At 51.7% G+C, this 17,647-nt stretch overlaps 5 protein-coding genes across 5 annotated transcripts; 3 read left to right on the plus strand and 2 right to left on the minus strand.

Annotated features, from left to right (window-relative positions):
• Positions 1-303: 303 nt before the first annotated feature.
• Positions 304-1,176, minus strand: N7533_007929 (enoyl-CoA hydratase/isomerase family protein; the record flags this gene model as incomplete). Its single annotated transcript, XM_057104579.1, has 1 exon — positions 304-1,176. The coding sequence occupies one exon, from the start codon at positions 1,174-1,176 to the stop codon at positions 304-306; it is 873 nt and encodes a 290-aa protein (XP_056959536.1).
• A 1,257-nt stretch (positions 1,177-2,433) lies between these two features.
• Positions 2,434-6,558, plus strand: N7533_007930 (ABC transporter ATP-binding protein; the record flags this gene model as incomplete). Its single annotated transcript, XM_057104580.1, has 2 exons — positions 2,434-2,508; positions 2,581-6,558. The coding sequence occupies 2 exons, from the start codon at positions 2,434-2,436 to the stop codon at positions 6,556-6,558; spliced, it is 4,053 nt and encodes a 1,350-aa protein (XP_056959537.1).
• A 346-nt stretch (positions 6,559-6,904) lies between these two features.
• N7533_007931 (GNAT family N-acetyltransferase) lies at positions 6,905-8,194 on the minus strand (the record flags this gene model as incomplete). Its single annotated transcript, XM_057104581.1, has 1 exon — positions 6,905-8,194. The coding sequence occupies one exon, from the start codon at positions 8,192-8,194 to the stop codon at positions 6,905-6,907; it is 1,290 nt and encodes a 429-aa protein (XP_056959538.1).
• Positions 8,195-9,359: 1,165 nt separating this feature from the next.
• On the plus strand, positions 9,360-15,679 carry N7533_007932 (uncharacterized protein; the record flags this gene model as incomplete). The annotated part of the gene is made up of 2 exons (XM_057104582.1): positions 9,360-9,788; positions 9,866-15,679. The coding sequence occupies 2 exons, from the start codon at positions 9,360-9,362 to the stop codon at positions 15,677-15,679; spliced, it is 6,243 nt and encodes a 2,080-aa protein (XP_056959539.1).
• A 727-nt stretch (positions 15,680-16,406) lies between these two features.
• Positions 16,407-17,554, plus strand: N7533_007933 (uncharacterized protein; the record flags this gene model as incomplete). The annotated part of the gene is made up of 2 exons (XM_057104583.1): positions 16,407-16,507; positions 16,555-17,554. 2 exons carry the CDS (start codon positions 16,407-16,409, stop codon positions 17,552-17,554), a joined length of 1,101 nt encoding a protein of 366 aa, XP_056959540.1.
• Positions 17,555-17,647: the final 93 nt, after the last annotated feature.

Genomic DNA, 17,647 nt, shown 5'->3' on the forward strand with positions numbered 1-17,647 from the left:
TTGTCTAGCAATGCAGCCCTGTGGAAATGCTAAGATCGTGCGGACGAAGCGAGTAATCTAGACTAAATCTGACGTTGCATTGCATGGCATGGCATGGCATGGCATGATCCAAAACGCAGGCATCAATTTAAATGAACTGCGCGGCAATTGGATGGTAACTGAACTTACCTACAACCTTTAAACAAAGTAGGTATACTATGCGATCGTGGTATAATTTCTACTAGTACCCACACAAACATCTTAGAAGCTCAATGAATGCAAAGTTATACTAGTATATACATGGTCTTTGTAATGATTCCAAGATTACAATTTGCTGTCAACCCAGCGAGGCTCGCGCTTCTCAGCAAAAGCCAACAAACCCTCTCGTATATTCTCGCCGTCATTCAAAGCAGCCTCCCAATTTTCACTCAAAAGACGACTGGCGTTTTCCGCGCTTCCGTCCTCCCAACCAGCCACAATCCCAGCACGGCTGATAATTACACTGTCGGGGCTATTGTCGCAAATACTAGCAGCGTATTTCAAGGCTTCCTTAACGACCGGCCTGTCCAGAATTTCGCCATCCGCCGCACCATCCTCCGTCACCGCATTAATTAACCCCCATTCCCTGGCCTCGGCAGCAGTGATACTCCTTCCTGTAAGGGCAAGTTCCGTCGCCCTAGGGCGACCAATAGTGCGAGCAAGTCTGGGCAGCGAGCCGGCCATAGCGACCACACCTCGCTTCGCCTCGGGTAAGCCAAAGAGCGCGCTCTTGGCAGCAACAACAAGGTCCAGGTTGGAGACGATCTCCATCCCACCTCCGAAAGCTATACCGTTCACCGCAGCGATAATGGGCTTCTTTCCGTGTCGTCGTGAAAGAGCGCCGAATCCAGATCGTGGCATTGGTGCCCCGTTGCTGTGCTCGCCCTTTGCGCGCCGAATGCTGACCTCGTTCCATTCCTTCAGATCCATTCCGGCGCAAAATGCGCGTCCGGCGCCGGTGATGATAGCGCAGCGTAGTGATGGCTCACTGTCGTACCAAGTGAAAAGTGTTTCGAGGTCATATTGGGCAGCACTGGTCATGGCATTGAGTGCCTTTGGCCGATTAAACACGACCAGCATGACATGTGGTGCTGGGAATGAAACGTAGGCATAGGATTGCGGTGGCGGTAACCGCTTGAAGGAAGTTGATGAACCCATGGCAAATATTCAAGTTGTCGAGCTGTGCGCCGAATCGAAGTCCTTGGGTGTCGAGTCGAGCTTAGCAATTGTGAGAGCTGTGGTAATATCCAAATAAGACAGCTCGAACGTGCCTTGTACGCCCTTTTGACCCGCCTTGGTAAATCGGGAGCTAGCGGGTATTGATGGGATGCTTTGAATAATTTTGAATGGTAATACAATAGTGCCGAGGTCCTGAATATTATCTGATGCTGTCTTTCATCTGATTATTATTACATCGTACCTGTACTCCGTACTCTGTACTTTGTATTCCGCCTCGTCTTCAGGTGGATTGTATTACGAACAGTGGCTGCGCCCCAATTACAGCGGGGCGTATCGAAAACTCGTATCCACGGAAGACGTAAAGCATAATTTATCTGATTACTGGTATCTGATTAATCTGATAAAAAAAATTCCGCTTTGGTCTTGGTTATTTTCCCCACCAAAAAATCTGCTTAATCAACCCCTTTCGTAGAATTTCGATTTTGATACTCCGTAGAGTCGGCCAAGACGGCATACATACCCGCAATAGTGGAGGTTCCACCAGGCCGCAGTAGCATGTCCTTGGAACATTCTCTCGGCGATGCCATGCAGAAAATGCCAAGGTCGCTATGACCATCTTCGTCATGCTCTAACTTTGCACCACGAGCCCAAAGTGGAGCTTTGTACGCAACCAAGTGGATCGTTACAGGATTCATGAAACCAAGCTTATACTTACAAAACCAAGCTTATACAAAAGGTTGTCTTTTAGATTACCCGGACGGGTAGATGGCGGGAAATTCCGTGTCTGGGCCTCGTAAACAACCCCAATACTGTCTGTAAATGCCCTCCACCTCGTGTATCCATCCCTCTATGGACGGCAACATGTGGGCATCGACTGAATCCACAGCGCTGCTCCACCAGCCAAGTCCAGCTAGCAATTTCTTTTTGGTCCTGGTTCTTGCTCTGAATTGCGCGGACTTCCGGGTATCACTTCGTCGTTTGATCTTATCAGATTTTTCCTTTCTTCAGCTCGACAGCTTGTGGTCAATGTCGATCCGGTATCGGCCCACTGTGTCTATCTCCTTTTGCTGAATTTGAAAGCTGGCGAGGAGACTTGAAACTTAGATTGCGCCAACCCCAAACGGAGAACTGAAGAAACGCAAAAGCTCGGTAATCGAGCTCGTTGACTTCTCTCAAGGTCGCACCCTGCCCTCCTGAGTACAGCGCCATTGCTGTGCAAGGAACCTCTCGCTCACCATGGCCGATGCGACTACACCAGCGGAGACTCCCGCGGAGATTCCCGCAAAGGAGAGCCCACGTGTGGTTGACAAGGTATGCTGTCGCTGATCTGACTCCATGGCGCGCGCGCATGAGACAAGAGAGTCAAGCTAATCCCTGCTATAGCTGAAGGACTTCTTCACTTACTTCTCGATTTACTTCCGGACAAACCCATCGAATTTTGACCTCCTACTGCTCGTCGGTGGAGTCGTGTGCGCCATTGCGTCTGGTATCCCCTTTCCGCTTCTGGGTATTATATTCGGTCAACTTATCGACAATTTCAACTCGGAGAGTTGCGCCGCAACTGAAACTCTCAATGCCGCAACTCAAGCCTCTTACCAGGCCGAGGTCAATAGTAAAATCCTCTATGTCTTGTACCTCGCCATCGCCCAGTTTGGCTTCATGTATATCCATCTCGTCTGCTGGTCGATGGGCGGTGCCCGACTCGCTCAACGATTGCGCGAACTTTATTTCCAGAATCTCTTGCGCCAGGAGCCCTCATTCTTTGATAACCTCCCATCCGGCGAGGTGTCTTCCCGATTGAACAGTGATATCCAAACCATTCGCTCCGGTACCTCGGAGAAGGTTGGCATCTGCATCTCCAGTGTTTCTTTCTTCGTCACGGCCTATGTGGTCGCATTTATCAAAGACACGAAGCTGGCGGGGATTTTGGTTTCGCTACTGCCCGCCTACTTCCTCATGTCCATCGGAGGCGGTTGGTTCATCGAAAAATATTCCAGCCGAGTATCCGATTGCTTCGCAGCCTCTTCCTCCATCGCATCGGAGGGCCTGTCGAATGTAGCAGTTGTGCACGCATTCAATGCGAACGAAAGACTCGAGGCGAAATTTACCACCCATCTGCGCACTGCCAGAGACGAAGGCATGAAGAAGGCCCTTGCAACCGGTATCCAGGCTGGATTGATGTACTTCATCGCTTACTCCGCCAACGCCCTGGCTTTCTGGCAAGGAAGTCGCACTATCGCCAACTCTGTCGCTAATTCGAGCTCCAATGGCGGCGGCGGTGCCTCTGTTGGATCCATCTTCACTGTGATTTTCTTGCTCGTGGACGCTACCCTGATTCTCAGCCAGGTGGCTCCGTTCTTGCAGATCTTTGGCGCTGCATCTGCGGCTTTCAGCAAGTTGAAGCGGGATATGGATCACAAGTCTCTTATTGATGGTACCTCTACCGAAGGTCTTGATGTTCCTTCTGCCACCCCTGGTCATTTTGAGCTGCGCAATGTGTCTTTCACATACCCCTCTCGCCCTGAACGACAGGTACTTCGCAATGTTTCTCTGGAATGTCCTGCCGGCAAGCAGACTGCCATCATCGGTCTGTCTGGTAGTGGTAAATCTACCATCGCCAGCTTGATGCTCCGACTATATGACCCGTTGGAAGGCTCACTCCTGCTGGATGGCCAGGAAATCCGAGGTCTGAACACGCGCCAGCTACGTAGCTGTATCGGCATGGTCCAACAGGAGGCAACCCTGCTCGACCGTTCCATCCTGGAAAACATCGCACACGGTCTCGTTAACTCTGCAAAGCACGAACACCTTAGTAACGCTCTGATGGGTGCTTCGCTCGCTGAAGTGGCTGCTGCTATTCGAGGCGGACAAGATGCCACTGAGGCGGCTCAAGGCTATGGAGCAGACGTGGTGGAGATTATCGGCATGATCCAGCACGCTGCAACCCTCGCCGATGCTGCGCGATTCATTGGGAACTTATCGGAGGGCCTGGGAACGATCGTCGGATCGAACGGTACCTTGCTGAGTGGTGGTCAGAAGCAGCGTATTGCTGTTGCTCGTGCACTTGTTAAAGACCCCAAGATCTTGATTTTGGACGAGGCCACCGCTTCCCTTGATTCGAAGAGTGAGAAGGAGATTCTCGCGGCTGTAGAACGCTGCTCCGAGGGCCGGACTATGATCTCTATTGCGCATAGACTCTCGACTATCCAGAAAGCTCACAAGATCATTGTCATGCGCGATGGTGTTGTCGTTGAGAAAGGTAACCACGGCGAACTCATGGAGAAGCAAGGGGCTTATGCGGGCCTTGTCGGCCTACAGAATCTCAACACACAACCTTCGGACAAGTCAGTTGATGCCCAGTCAGGCGATATTACGGAAACAGAGCAATCTGGCGACGATGCGGAATCAATCAAGTCGTTGAGCAAGGGCAAGGAGCAAATCTCCATCGATGCAACTGAGAAAGCTGATGACTCCTCCCCGCCTACATCTTCAGGCGATGAGTCCGCAAAGCCCCGGAAGAAATCTGTCTGGCACTTGATGAAGGGTGTTTATCCCATCATGCGTCCCTACGTTCTCATCGCCCTGCTGGCTCTCCTAGGTGCCAGTATCGTTGGTGCGGCCTTCTCAATCGAAGCTGTGATCTTCGGTAATACCGTTGGCAGTCTGACACCTTGTAAATCACCCGAGTATATCCGCTCGCGTGGTGAATTCTTCGGGTTGATGTTCTTCATCTTGGCCATCGTTGAGTTCTTTGCCAATATTGTTAGCTGGGTTGGATTCGGTTGGGTATCGGAGAAGTCCATCTATAACATCCGCATTCTGCTCTTCCGCTCTCTTTTCGAGCAGGACTTGCAATGGCATCAATCGGAGTCTCGCACACCAACTGGATTACTTGGATACATTACAAATGATGGTAGTTTGATTGCTGGTCTTAGCGGATCTGTGATTGGCACTATCTTCTCCATCTGTATCAACCTCGTCATTGCCATCGTCATGACTCTCTGCATTGCGTGGAAGATGGCTCTCGTCTGTATTGCCGTTGTACCTCTACTTCTAGGAGTTGGATTGATGGAACTGAATGTCCTAGCCAAATTCGAAGAGAAGCACGAGAACGCATTCAACAAATCCGTCAGCATCAGCGTTGAGGCAATCAATTCGATCAAAACAGTCGCCGCCTTGTCCCTCGAGAACGAGACATTGGCCGTCTTCCGCCGCACACTATCTGGACCACGTCGTGAAACAACCCAGATCAGTCTATGGGCAAATTTATGGCTCGGCCTGGCCTTCTTCATCGGTAACCTGTCCTACGCTCTCGCTTTCTGGTGGGGATCAAAGCAGATCTTCAACGGCACCTACAGCGAAACCCAATTCATCATCGTCATGTTCGCTCTCCTGGTCAGCGCCCAACTCTGGAGTCAAATGTTTGCCCTCGCACCCGAGGTATCCAACGCCCGCGCCGCCGTGGCCAGAGTCCTAGAAATTCTAGAGCTCGGTCAATCAGGCCTGGCGTCTAAGGTCAAAGCCCTGCCCGAACCATCCACCACACCCTCATCATCCGAGAAGGACATCGAGTCAACCGGCGAAACGAAGTCCTTCTCGCCAAATGCGCAGGGAGGCGTCGACGTCGAACTCCGCGACGTGAAATTCTCATATCCCGCCCGCGCGCACGCCCCGGTCCTCCGCGGCCTAAACGTTCACGTCAAACCAGGCCAATTCTGCGCCCTCGTCGGTCCCTCCGGCGCAGGAAAGTCAACCATCATCTCGCTCGTGGAAAGAATGTACCTCCCCAGCTCAGGCGCCATCCTCGTCGACGGAACGGACATCACGCAACGAAGCGACATCACCTTCCGTGACGAAATCGCCCTCGTCCCGCAAGAAGGGACCCTATTCGAGGGCAGTGTGCGATTCAACATGTCCCTCGGCGCCCGACCCGGCACCGAAGTCTCAGAAGAAGAGATCGTCCAAGCGTGCAAATTGGCCAATATCCATGACACGATTATGAGTTTGCCGGACGGATATGAGACTGAGTGCGGTGCCAATGGTAGCAAGTTGTCTGGTGGACAGAAGCAACGGTTGGCGATTGCGAGAGCCCTGGTTCGCAAACCACGACTGCTTATCCTGGACGAACCGACCAGTGCGCTGGATGCGGAGTCTGAGAAACTTCTGCAAGAGGGACTGGAGGTTGCGTCGCGGGGGATCAGTGTGTTGGCGATTGCGCACCGTCTTAATACTATTCGCAAGGCTGATAAGATCTATATGATCGAGGCTGGTGTTTGTGTTGATTCGGGCACGCATGAGGAGCTGTTTGCGCGGTCTGAGAATTATCGGAGTAACGTGCTCAGCCAGACATTCGAGGGTTGAAAAGGGCTGTCTATCCACATGGCCAGTCCTGCATTCTTTCATTTCTTGCATTTTCCTTTTTTCTTATATACCTCTAGACTTCTTGCATTGCATATAACCCCTCATTAGATTTAATTGATAGATTCCTTTCACTTCATTCCAATCAAGCAATTCATTGCTATTTCATTCAGTGCAAAGAAGCATGACTCCACATCTGCTATATACAATCAGGCGTAGTTATTCAACTGGAACCGAAAACAAACAAGTAGTAATACTATGTGCTATGCACGAGTCTTGGTAAAGACAATCCCTCAAGAAAATTTTATAATCCAAACCGAAATCCCAATCAAATCGAATCATCACACATTCACAGCCTCGGCTTAAACCCCAATCCAGTCCCCGCAATATGCGGACTCACCTGGTTAAACGGACAAAGCTGGAAAAACCGCTCCCGTGTACACTTAACCAGACTAGCCCTCTTATGCGGCAAATCAATAACCTGATCCTGATGCAAGCCAAACGTATAATCATAAGTAAGAACCTTATCATTCGTAGACATAGGTTCACCAATAACATTCTCCGTCCGATGATCGTCCAAAAAGCAGTAGTGAATCATACTAGGCCACCAAGCCATAACGCGATGCGGGCCACGGAACGCATCATTTCCAACGAGCGTATGCCGGCCGCGATCAAAGTCGCCGGACGCATAGTGCGCGCCAACATTGTCCTCCTTACTCCAGAAGATCTCGTAGTACGAGAAGAAAGTATCGTTGAAGCGGCCCAGCACGGTCAGCGTGTGCGGATCCTCGTGCTGGCGGCGCAGATAGTCGCGGTGTTCGTCGAGGGTGCCGGTTTCTTTCCAGCCGGCCGCGACGCGCGGGTCGTTTTGCCAGGTGTGGAATAGATTCAGGTGCTCCGGGTTCTGGTAGTCGAGCGCAATGAGGGAGAAGTGCTCGTCCAGGAATGGGATGTAGCGACTATAAACGACGTGGCCGGGAGTAGGCTTGGGGTGACGGCGCGGGTGGCGGCGGTGCACTGTCTCGGTCGAAGTCATGGTGTAGTCCAGGCTGGGCACGGCGGCCGCGGGGTTCCAGCTCGGGAGCCAGATTGGCTGTGCGCCTAATGGCGAGGCGCAGCCTTGCCAGAACGAGCTGCGCATGATGAGGAGCTCGTTCGGGATGGGCTCGTAGGCTGTTGCGCTGCTCACGGGGCGCGGGTGGTCGATTGCTACCATTGACAGGCGCAGGGCGTGGGCTAGAGACTCGGCCTCGGGACCTTGGAGCTGGAGGCGGAATGTTTCAATTTGCTCTTGAACTGTGAAGATGGAGTAGAGGAATAGCCAGATCTGGCCGACTGTGGGTGCGGAGGAGGTTTCCCAGGTTGCAATGCTTGCCGGGCTGCGCTGGGCGCGTGCCCATGCTGTGTTGTTGGAGGTTGGTACTGCGGTCTCTGGGTTCACGGGCTGCGGGGCGCTGAAGTAGAGCTGGCTGTTCTCGAGCTCATGGGGGAAGGGCTGAGCTTCGCCGCCGGAGGCCTTGTGCAGCTGGAACAAGCGGTTGCCATCCTTGAGCTTGCTGGAGGGTACCAGGTGGTAGGTGGTGAGGTAGGGATGCGGCAGCCGGATCTTGATCGGCGCCAATTGCTGAGGGTTGGCCATTTTGGAGAGAGGTGAGGGGAAATGTTAATTAAGTTTCAACTTTCCTGAGCATCAAGCAATAAGGGACACTTATAATGTCTGACACAGCGTGTTCTTGGCCCAGCTGCTACGCTTTCCCGAAAAGCTCCGTGGGCAGCGCCAGCCGACCTCGCTCAGCGTACGAGCTTGCCACGATACGCACTCGTAAGTGAATCCAGATTCGAAAAAAGACATGATGCAAAGTGGGGAATTTGGGTCCCTTGGCGAAGTTTTGGGAAATGGAGGAGGCAGTAAATGTGATGATCAGTACGAGGCCCCACTGTACGCCTCGGTATGTTCCGCCTTATTAGGAGTGACTAGCTACGTACAGTATTCTGTAAAAAAAAAAAACCTCGGGAAATGAGGAATAGGAGATTCATTAGATTGCCCCGATGTCCGCGTCGGATGCAGAGTTCGGAAATTGAACCCGTGGCTCAAGTTGATTGCCAAGAGGCATGGTTGATCGCATTCTAGTGGGTATTATGCAGATCGGTCTTGATTTTGATGCTCGAAGCGACACTATGTACTCCGTACTTAGTGATGCCTTCGGAGATAAATACCCTTTTGCATCCCCGATTGATAAACCAGTGTATTCTGAATAGTAATTTATCTTCTCTGTGTACAGTGGGGTACAGTTGCTCAATTTGGAAGATGCATACTCTGTACGTTACTCTGTACGGAGTATAAGAGTGAGACAAATTGTCGATAATTTACGCTTATACAGGTACTAATGCAATACGAGGATACATACAATACCTGTGGCTGTAATATACACCATGACAATACCACGATAACCGGGAATACCAGGAAGGTGCCAAGAATACACAATACCATACATACCATACATGGGATAATCTGATCTTGACAGCCACTCACATTCGACCTCACACTAGCTTTCTCTGGTAGGTCAATATTTTTGTTTCCTTCAGCTCCAACCGGTGACACACCCGATGATTTCCACCGTGGGTCTCACTAAACCCCGAACACCGGGCCTGCGGGCTCGTGTTCTGGAAAAGCAATGCGACGGGGCCCAAATGTTCCGAGCTACCTGGAAGAGAAAAGCGTCGCGCGCGCCCTTTTGATCTTGAATAAGTTGGATTTGGATCGCCCTCCCTTGAAGTTCTGACTTCCATCATACTTCGACACAATGGCGGGCGCCGTTTTTTCCTCCCAGCGAGGCGCGCCGAAGGGTCTGGCCAGATTTGCCCGCTTCGATGTGCCCCTCCTGCGGGCGGCCGAATATCGCGGCCACGAGGTCGATCTTCTGCTGCTTGCATGGGCCCTGCTGCTCTATCGCTATAGCAATGGAAACCCTGTCGAATTTACTTGGGGACGGAATGGCACTGCTGCTGATTTCACGTTCAACTGCGGTACCTCGAACCTGAACTGGGACGTGACCCTTACCATCGAAAAGGCCCTGGAGGGGTTGCGATCATACCGAGAACAGATTCAAGCCGATAAATTGATCGATCTTGATAATGCAATTGTGTTCTTCAACGATGAATGCGCCCCGGCCGATCTTCCAAGCAATGCTTGGGTCAGCGATGGCGATGCGCTTGGTGGTGGAATGGCTTGGGTAAGTTGGAAAGAGAGTAGCTATAACGAATGTCAATGGGAACGGGTATCTAATCAGTTGCCTTTGGCCTTGTTTAGGGAAATATCCAACTCCAAGCAACCATCTCAGATGGTAGTCTGTGGCTGCGACCCTGCTGGCGCGAGCCACTCGGCGCAGAGTACCTTGCGACACACTATGCGAACGCCCTGGTCGAAATCCTCAACACACTCATCTCCGATCTATCAAAACCTATCTCCTCTGTATTAGAGCTGAGCGAGACCGACCGATCCGAATTGTGGCGTTGGAACAAGGATGTGCCTGCCACGGAGGACGTCTGTGTCCAAGACTTAATATTCGAACAAGTGGAGAAGCAGCCAACAGCTCAAGCGATCTGCTCGTGGGACGGCAATCTCACCTACGAGGAGATCGGCCGATATTCAACTTTACTCGCCCACCACCTTGTCCGAATAGGAATCAAGACTGGCCAGATTGTCCCCATCTGCTTTGAAAAGTCGCGCTGGACAATTGTCGCAGTGCTCGGTGTCTTGAGAGCCGGTGGCGCCATGGTGCTGATGGATCCCAGCCAACCCTTAGACAGACGCCACACAATTGCCGAGCAGGTTGGCGCAACCTTAATTGTGACATCTCAGACACATGCGCCCTTTGCTCCCAAGATCGCGCCGAGTGCCAAGGCAGTTGTCGTCTCCCAGGACACGCTGGACGAGCTGGCAGAACAGGCGACCAAGACTGCCAAGCCTGAACTCCCAGTAGTTCCTACTGACTCTATTCTCTACTTAATCTTTACTTCTGGAAGTACAGGTAAGCCCAAGGGTGTCATTATCAATCACCGTACCTACACCACGAGTGCGATTGCGCGAAGTGCCGCCGTAGGCTATACTGCGGAATCGCGAGTGCTTGATTTCGCTTCATATGCATTTGATGTCAGTGTTGATAGTATGCTTTGCACAACGCTGCGTGGCGGCTGCCTGTGTATTCCCTCTGATGAAGATCGCCTAAATGATCTCAGTGGCGTGATTCGCCGCATGGGAGTCACCATGTCCAACATGACCCCCTCAGTCGCACGCATTCTAGACTCCGACATCATTCCGTCTTTGGATAGTCTTGGTCTTGGTGGCGAGTCATGCTCTGTCGGAGATGTGTCTGAATGGGGTCAATATACGAGAATTGTCATCGGATATGGTCCTTCAGAGTGCACGGTTGGGTGCACGATCAACTCTAGTGCAGCAGGTAAACCATATGTCAGCATTGGCCCTGGTAATGGAGGCATCATTTGGTTAACAGACCCTGACGACCACAACAAACTGACGCCAATTGGTGGTGTTGGAGAATTATTAGTCGAAGGGCCTATTGTCGGTCAGGGTTATCTTGGTGATCCTGAGAAGACTGCTGCCTCGTTTATCGAGGACCCCACATGGCTTCTTGCCGGTAGCAAAGAAGTCCCGGGACGCAAAGGCCGATTGTATAAGACAGGTGATCTAGTTCGTCACGATCCAGATGGTGAACAAGGGTTTGTCTTTGTTGGCCGAAAGGACACACAGGTCAAACTTCGTGGACAGCGCGTTGAGCTCGGTGAAATTGAACATCACCTACGACGACTTCTCCCATCCGGGACCGATGTGGTCGCAGAGGTCATTGCACCACAGGGTCGAAGCAAGGAGTCAATGCTTCTTGCCTTCGTTGCAGATCCCAATGCCGAGAAGCCTCAAGATGCTAAGGATACTGAACTTTATCAGGTCGAGTTCTCTTCCGCCATTCGCGAGAAGATGACTGATCTCAGCGATCAGCTCTCTAAAGCTCTCCCGATCTACATGGTTCCCTCAACATATATTGGTATCAATCGTATGCCGATGCTTGTTTCGGGCAAGATCGATCGCAAGTTGTTGCGCGCGTTTGGATCCCAATTAACTCTGCAATCCAACTCCGAAGCCTCCGGTGGGGAGAGCCAGAAGCCTACCTCGGAGACAGAAATAAGCTTACATGAAATTTGGTGTCGTCTTCTGGGGTTAAAGCCGGACGAAGTTAGCACCACTCACAATTTCTTCATCCTAGGCGGAGACTCTGTCCTGGCTATGAAATTGGTGCCCGCAGTTCGTGAGCGAGGATTCGTCTTGACTGTGGCGGATATCTTCAGCTTCCCTGTCCTGTCAGACATGGCACGAGCAATGGAGAAGGAAGAGGAAAACTCGCAGGTCGAAGTTTCTCCATTTTCTCTCATCGACTCTGCCTGGGACCGCAAGGCTGCTTGTGACGAGGCCACTAGCCAATGTGGCGTTGATCTCTCTTCGATCGAAGATATATACCCCTGCACGCCTCTGCAGGAAATTCTCATGGCGTTTTCCGCACGTTCCGCTGAGAGCTATGTCGCTCAACGCATTGCGGAAATTCCTAATGTGGAGACGGCGGATAAGTTGAAGGAGGCTTGGAATATTGTCATCAAGGAGAGCGCGATCCTGCGCACGCGGGTCGTCGAGTTCAAGGAGCACGGCTTCATGCAAGTCGTTATTAAGGATACCCCGGAGTGGCAGTCTAGTAACCAGAGTCTTGAGGAGTTCCTGGCGGACGACCAAAAGACCCCGATGTCTGTCAACATGCCGCTAAGCCGTGTCTCAATCGTCCACGACGATGCTGCAAGCAAGATTTATTTCGTCTGGACAGTTCACCACGCCATCTACGACGGCTGGTCGACAGACTTGATGATCGAGCATGCAAAGAACGCCTACAAGGGTGTCCCTACTCCCCGACCAGCCGAGTTCAAGCACTTCATTCAATTCCTCGTCGATCCTGCGAGAGAAAGCTCAAAGGACTACTGGCGCGTCCAGCTTCAAGGCGCAACCGGTCCCCAATATCCCTCCCTGCCATCGCGCATGTACATCCCCGAACCCAATGCTCTGGTCCAGCGAATTGTTCCCGTAGAGCAAACCTCTCGCTCTGCCATTACCACCGCGACTCTCATTCGAGCTGCATGGGCTCTGGTAGCCTCACAGTACACAATGAGCGATGACGTGGTCTTTGGCGAGACATTTTCAGGACGCACACTCCGTCTCCCTGGCGTCGAGCAAATTGAGGGTCCCATGATTGCCACTGTTCCCGTACGTGTGCGTATCGACCGATCCGCGCCCGTTCAAGAATTCCTCCAAGGAATCCAAGAACAAGGTCTCATTAGAGCCGCGCACGAACATCTGGGCATGCAAAACATCCGCCGCGTTAGCGGTGACGCCCAATTAGCATGCGAGGTGAAGATGGGTCTGGTCATTCAGCCCCGGCCAGCGGAAGGCTCAGAGGAATCCGGAGATGAGCTGCCGCCTTTCCGCGTTGAAGATGCCGCTCACGAAGCGCTGCGATTCAACTCTTACCCACTCATGCTTGCCTGTTCGCTACGCTCAGATGGCTTTGAAGTCACGGCTAGCTTCGATTCAAACCTCATCACTGAGCCCCAGATGCACCGAGTTCTCGCTCAACTCGAATATGTTGTCTCGCAACTCTGTAGTGATGATACGGTTCAGCTGAGCAATATCACCTGCATGAGCAAGCTCGAGCTTGCCGAGATCTGGCAGAGCAACACGATCACAGAATCTTCCACAACAGACGTCGCTAGTGTCTTACTTGAAGAGACGAAGGGTCTTACAACGGGAGATCAGTACAAGACGGCATTTGTGCCCTGGATCGTGAACCCCTCCAATTACAACCAACTCATGCCAATCGGAACCGTGGGTGAGCTCCTCCTGGAAGGCGTGGGTGATGCCGCAAATCTTGATGCCCCCGAATGGCTTACGAAGGGAACGGGCAGTGCTCAAGGCCGTAGCGTGAAGCTCTATCAAACTGGTGACCTTGTCAAGTATTCTGATGACAAGAGTCTGATTTTCATGGGCCGCAAGGAAAGTCTCCGCAAAGTTGACGGCCATGTGATGGACTTGGCCGCAGTGGATCTCCAACTCCGACAATGGCTTCCGGAAAATTCCCACGCTGTCAGTCAACTGATCGTGCCTAAGGACTCGGGCAACCAATCACCAGCGTTGGTTGCATTTGTGAGCGAGCCTTCTCTGAAGGAAGGCCGAGTAGTTGACCTCGGCCTCAAGAATCTGAGTGTAGACCTTCCAGTTTCTGCTGTTATCTCCTCTGAACTCGCGGATTCTATTGTAAGCTTGAACAAGAAGCTCGCTGACGTCCTCCCGCCTTACATGATTCCTTCTATCCACATTCCTCTCGAAAATTTGCCATACCTTGGTGAACAAGTTGACCTTGAGTCGCTAAAGAAAATGGCCGAGCATGTCACTCAAGATCTGTTATTGCAGCTGCGAACTGCTTTCACGAACCTCCGCTCAGGCCGGGGCAAGCAAATGACCATGAAAGAACGAGCGCTGCGAGGCCTTTGGGCGAAGTCTCTTGGCATGGAAGAAGAAAAGCTGGCACTTGATGACAACTTCTTCCGACTTGGTGGTGATTCTATCATGGCTATGAAGCTGGTCTCCGCTCTGCGTCTGGTCGGGTATCATCTGTCTGTGACAGATATATTCCGCAACATGCAATTGAGTTCCATGGCCGGCGCTTTGGAAGAGGTGTCTTTGGACGGTGAGCGGGTAATGAAGGAATACAAGCCTTTCTCGATGATCAAGGCTAGTGATATTAAAGAGTATTTGTCGAAGAACATCGTGCCTGCTCTTGCCGATGCAGCATGGGAGGTTGAAGATGTGCTTCCCGCCACAGATCCCCAGCAGCGCGATATGGAGACTACTGTCTCCAAGCCTCGGAGTGCCGTTCAGTATAACATGCTCTACTTCAGCAAGGATGTCGATATGACTCATTTGTTGGAGAGCTTCCAGAAGCTTGTCTCCGCTCACCCCATCCTACGCACCGTCTTTGTCAAAGAGGGTAGCCGTATCCTGCAGGTTGTGCTGAAAGACCTGAAGGTGCAGATCTCCGAAGATACCACCGAAGATCCCGTAACGGACTTCTGCAAGAAGGTAGCAAAGGAAGACATTGAAGACGACTCCTACTTCAACCTCGGCACATCGTCCCTAAAACTCTTCGTCATTCACGGAACCGAGCAAAACGCACTTATGATCCGAATTTCCCACGCCCAGTACGACGGAATATCCTTCCCAGAAATCCTCCGCCAGCTCGAGCTCCAATACGAAAACAAGGAACTCGAAACCTCCTCAGCTCCCTTCCACAACTACATCCAATACCAATCCGAGTCCAAGCTTGAGAACATCCAATACTGGCGTGAGGTACTACAGGGCTCATGGTTAACTTCTCTCCCGCCGGCAGAGTCCACCAGCACACCGAAATTCATCAATAAAGAAGTTGACCTCTCGTCCCGATCCCCGGATACAACTATGGCAACGCTCCTCACAGCAGCCTGGGCCCGCGTTTTATCCAACCACCTAAGCACAGACGATATCACCTTTGGCGGCGTCGTTTCCGGCCGAACGATCGACTTACCCGACGTTGACAAGATCATGGGCCCGACGTACCAGTACATGCCACTTCGCGTCAAGTTCGAATCCGGATCGAGCGTGAAAAATCTTCTATCTGGCGTACGTGATCAATTCCTGGAGGGAAGTCGCCATGCTACGCTAGGCTTCCAGGAGATTTCGGACAATTGTACGAGCTGGTCGCCAACGATCCCATTCTTCTCGAGTATTGTTCACCATCATGATATCGAGTACTTCGATACGATCCCCTTTGCCGGGACTGAGTGTGGTGTTGATTATACGAATCCGCACCCTGAGGCTGCGGATACGATCCGTGTTACTTCGTACACCGAGGGGGGCAAGACGTTTGTTGGGATTGCGGCTGATGAGGAGAGGGGGGTGTTTTGGGAGGAGAGATTGAGTGAGTTGGCGAGTGTTATTGAGGGGTTGGTGAATGATCCTGAGGCTTTGATCTAATTTTTTTGGTCTTGAATTTGCCCTGCGATGGACTTTTTGGCCTTGTTGTACTTATGCATACGTGTATATATGTTGCATTTTCTTTCTGTGATTTGATGTTTAACTAGAACGAACTATTTCTTTCCTACTTTGCATAAATATTAGTAAATACATTTCCGAGAACTTAGACAAGAAAATTTCCATGCAGTAGTGGCTCTTGTGCAGTAGTATCTACCTAGGTAGTAACTGCTAATGATGATGACTTCAAAAGAACTTGAATGTTTCAGCACCTCATGATCTTCTCGTTGGTATTGACATTTGCCCACCAATATGGCCCTCAATATCCATGGATAAGCAATCTTATCAATCAGATTATGTTGACAATAGGACTTGTCTACGCCACTGCGTTTTCAGCAGTCTGCCGATCCAGCTTCTAGGCCTGAAAGCAGCAATCTACTTTTCACAGCGCCCTATACACTTACCCCTTTAATCAGTTAATTTCGGAAACTGCGGATGGAACGGAGGCAGTGTAAAAATACACGTATTAACAGTGGATCCCGTTATTGTACTATACAGCAAGCCCTAAATTACCAAATTACCTGTCACGGCAGTCACGAACAATATCGGCACTTGCTTATCTGATCACTGCTTTCTTATCTGATGTGACGACCTTCACTCTCCCTCCGCAAAACCCTTCTTCCCCCCAATTCAATTCCTCCTCCTCCCTCCCACACCAATTGCCTACAAAATGGAACTCAAAGGACTCGCAAACTTAGCCCGGGGCCAACCGGGCATTCTCCACCATATTGTGAGTCGTTCTTCTCCATCTGCATCTCCATCTCCATCTCCGTCGCACCGCCACACGACCCCCCGCTAACCCATCCCACCCTCAACAGACCTCCAACCTTGTCTCATTCGAATTCACCCGCGGCTCCCCCCCGCAAACCCCACACCCTGATCTTCGTCGGCGGCCTAGGCGACGGCCTCGCCTCTGTCGAATACCTCGGCGACATCGTCCGCGCCCTCGACGCAACAGAATGGACCGTCTTCAATCTAATCCTCTCCTCCTCCTACGGAGGCTGGGGCATGGGCCGACTAGGCAAGGACATCGACGAGATCGCCCAAACAGTAAACTACGTCCGCGAATACAAGACCCCCGTCTACGGCTCCGGCAAGGTAGTCATCATGGGCCACTCAACCGGCTCCCAAGACGTAATGCACTACCTCAACTGTCCCAATCCCCGACCCGCGCACCCGGTCTTTGACAAAGGCTGCCCGGGTGTGCTGCGTCCCCAGGTCGACGGCGCAATCATGCAAGCACCCGTTTCAGACCGCGAGGGTATCCTTTGGGTAATCAAGTGCGGCACGGCGAGAGATAGCCCCGAAGCAATGCGCGAACTATACAATAAAGCCGTCGCCGATGCGCGGAAACACACATACGAAGACAACGACTCGGTCGACACTGTCGTGCCGCTCTCCGTCACCGGACGAATCGGTTACCCTCCCACGGCACCGGTCAGCAGTCGGCGGTTTTTGAGCCTCGTTAGTCCCGATTCGCCGAAGGCACCGGAGGAAGATGATCTGTTCAGCTCGGATTTGAGTGATGCGCAGCTTGATAAGACGTTTGGCCAGGTTGCGGGCCGGGGACTGTTGGGTCATAAGTTGTTGGTGTTGTATTCTGGTCGCGATGCGTCTGTTCCGCCTTGGGTGAATAAGGAGGCGCTTATTAAGAGGTGGGAGAAGGCTATTAATACTGAGGAGCGGGAGTATTGGGATCGGAGGAGTATGGTCATTCCTGGGGCTTCTCACGCGTTGAGTGATGATGATCAGGCGGAGCCGAGGAGGATTCTTGTTCGGCAGGTTACGTCTTATTTGAAGGATATTGAAAGCTCGTGATCTAGGCTTGATATCACCAGCTTGATTGGTTTTAGTATTGGCGTTGATTGAGGCGATTTTCCAAAAGGAATACCTGAAAAAGTACAGCGTTGG

The sequence above is a fragment of the Penicillium manginii genome (assembly GCF_028828005.1).
Source record: "Penicillium manginii strain IBT 31320 chromosome Unknown utg000005l:1.0-5665137.0:1.0-5668048.0, whole genome shotgun sequence".
In the NCBI taxonomy this organism is placed as follows: Eukaryota; Fungi; Ascomycota; class Eurotiomycetes; order Eurotiales; family Aspergillaceae; genus Penicillium; species Penicillium manginii.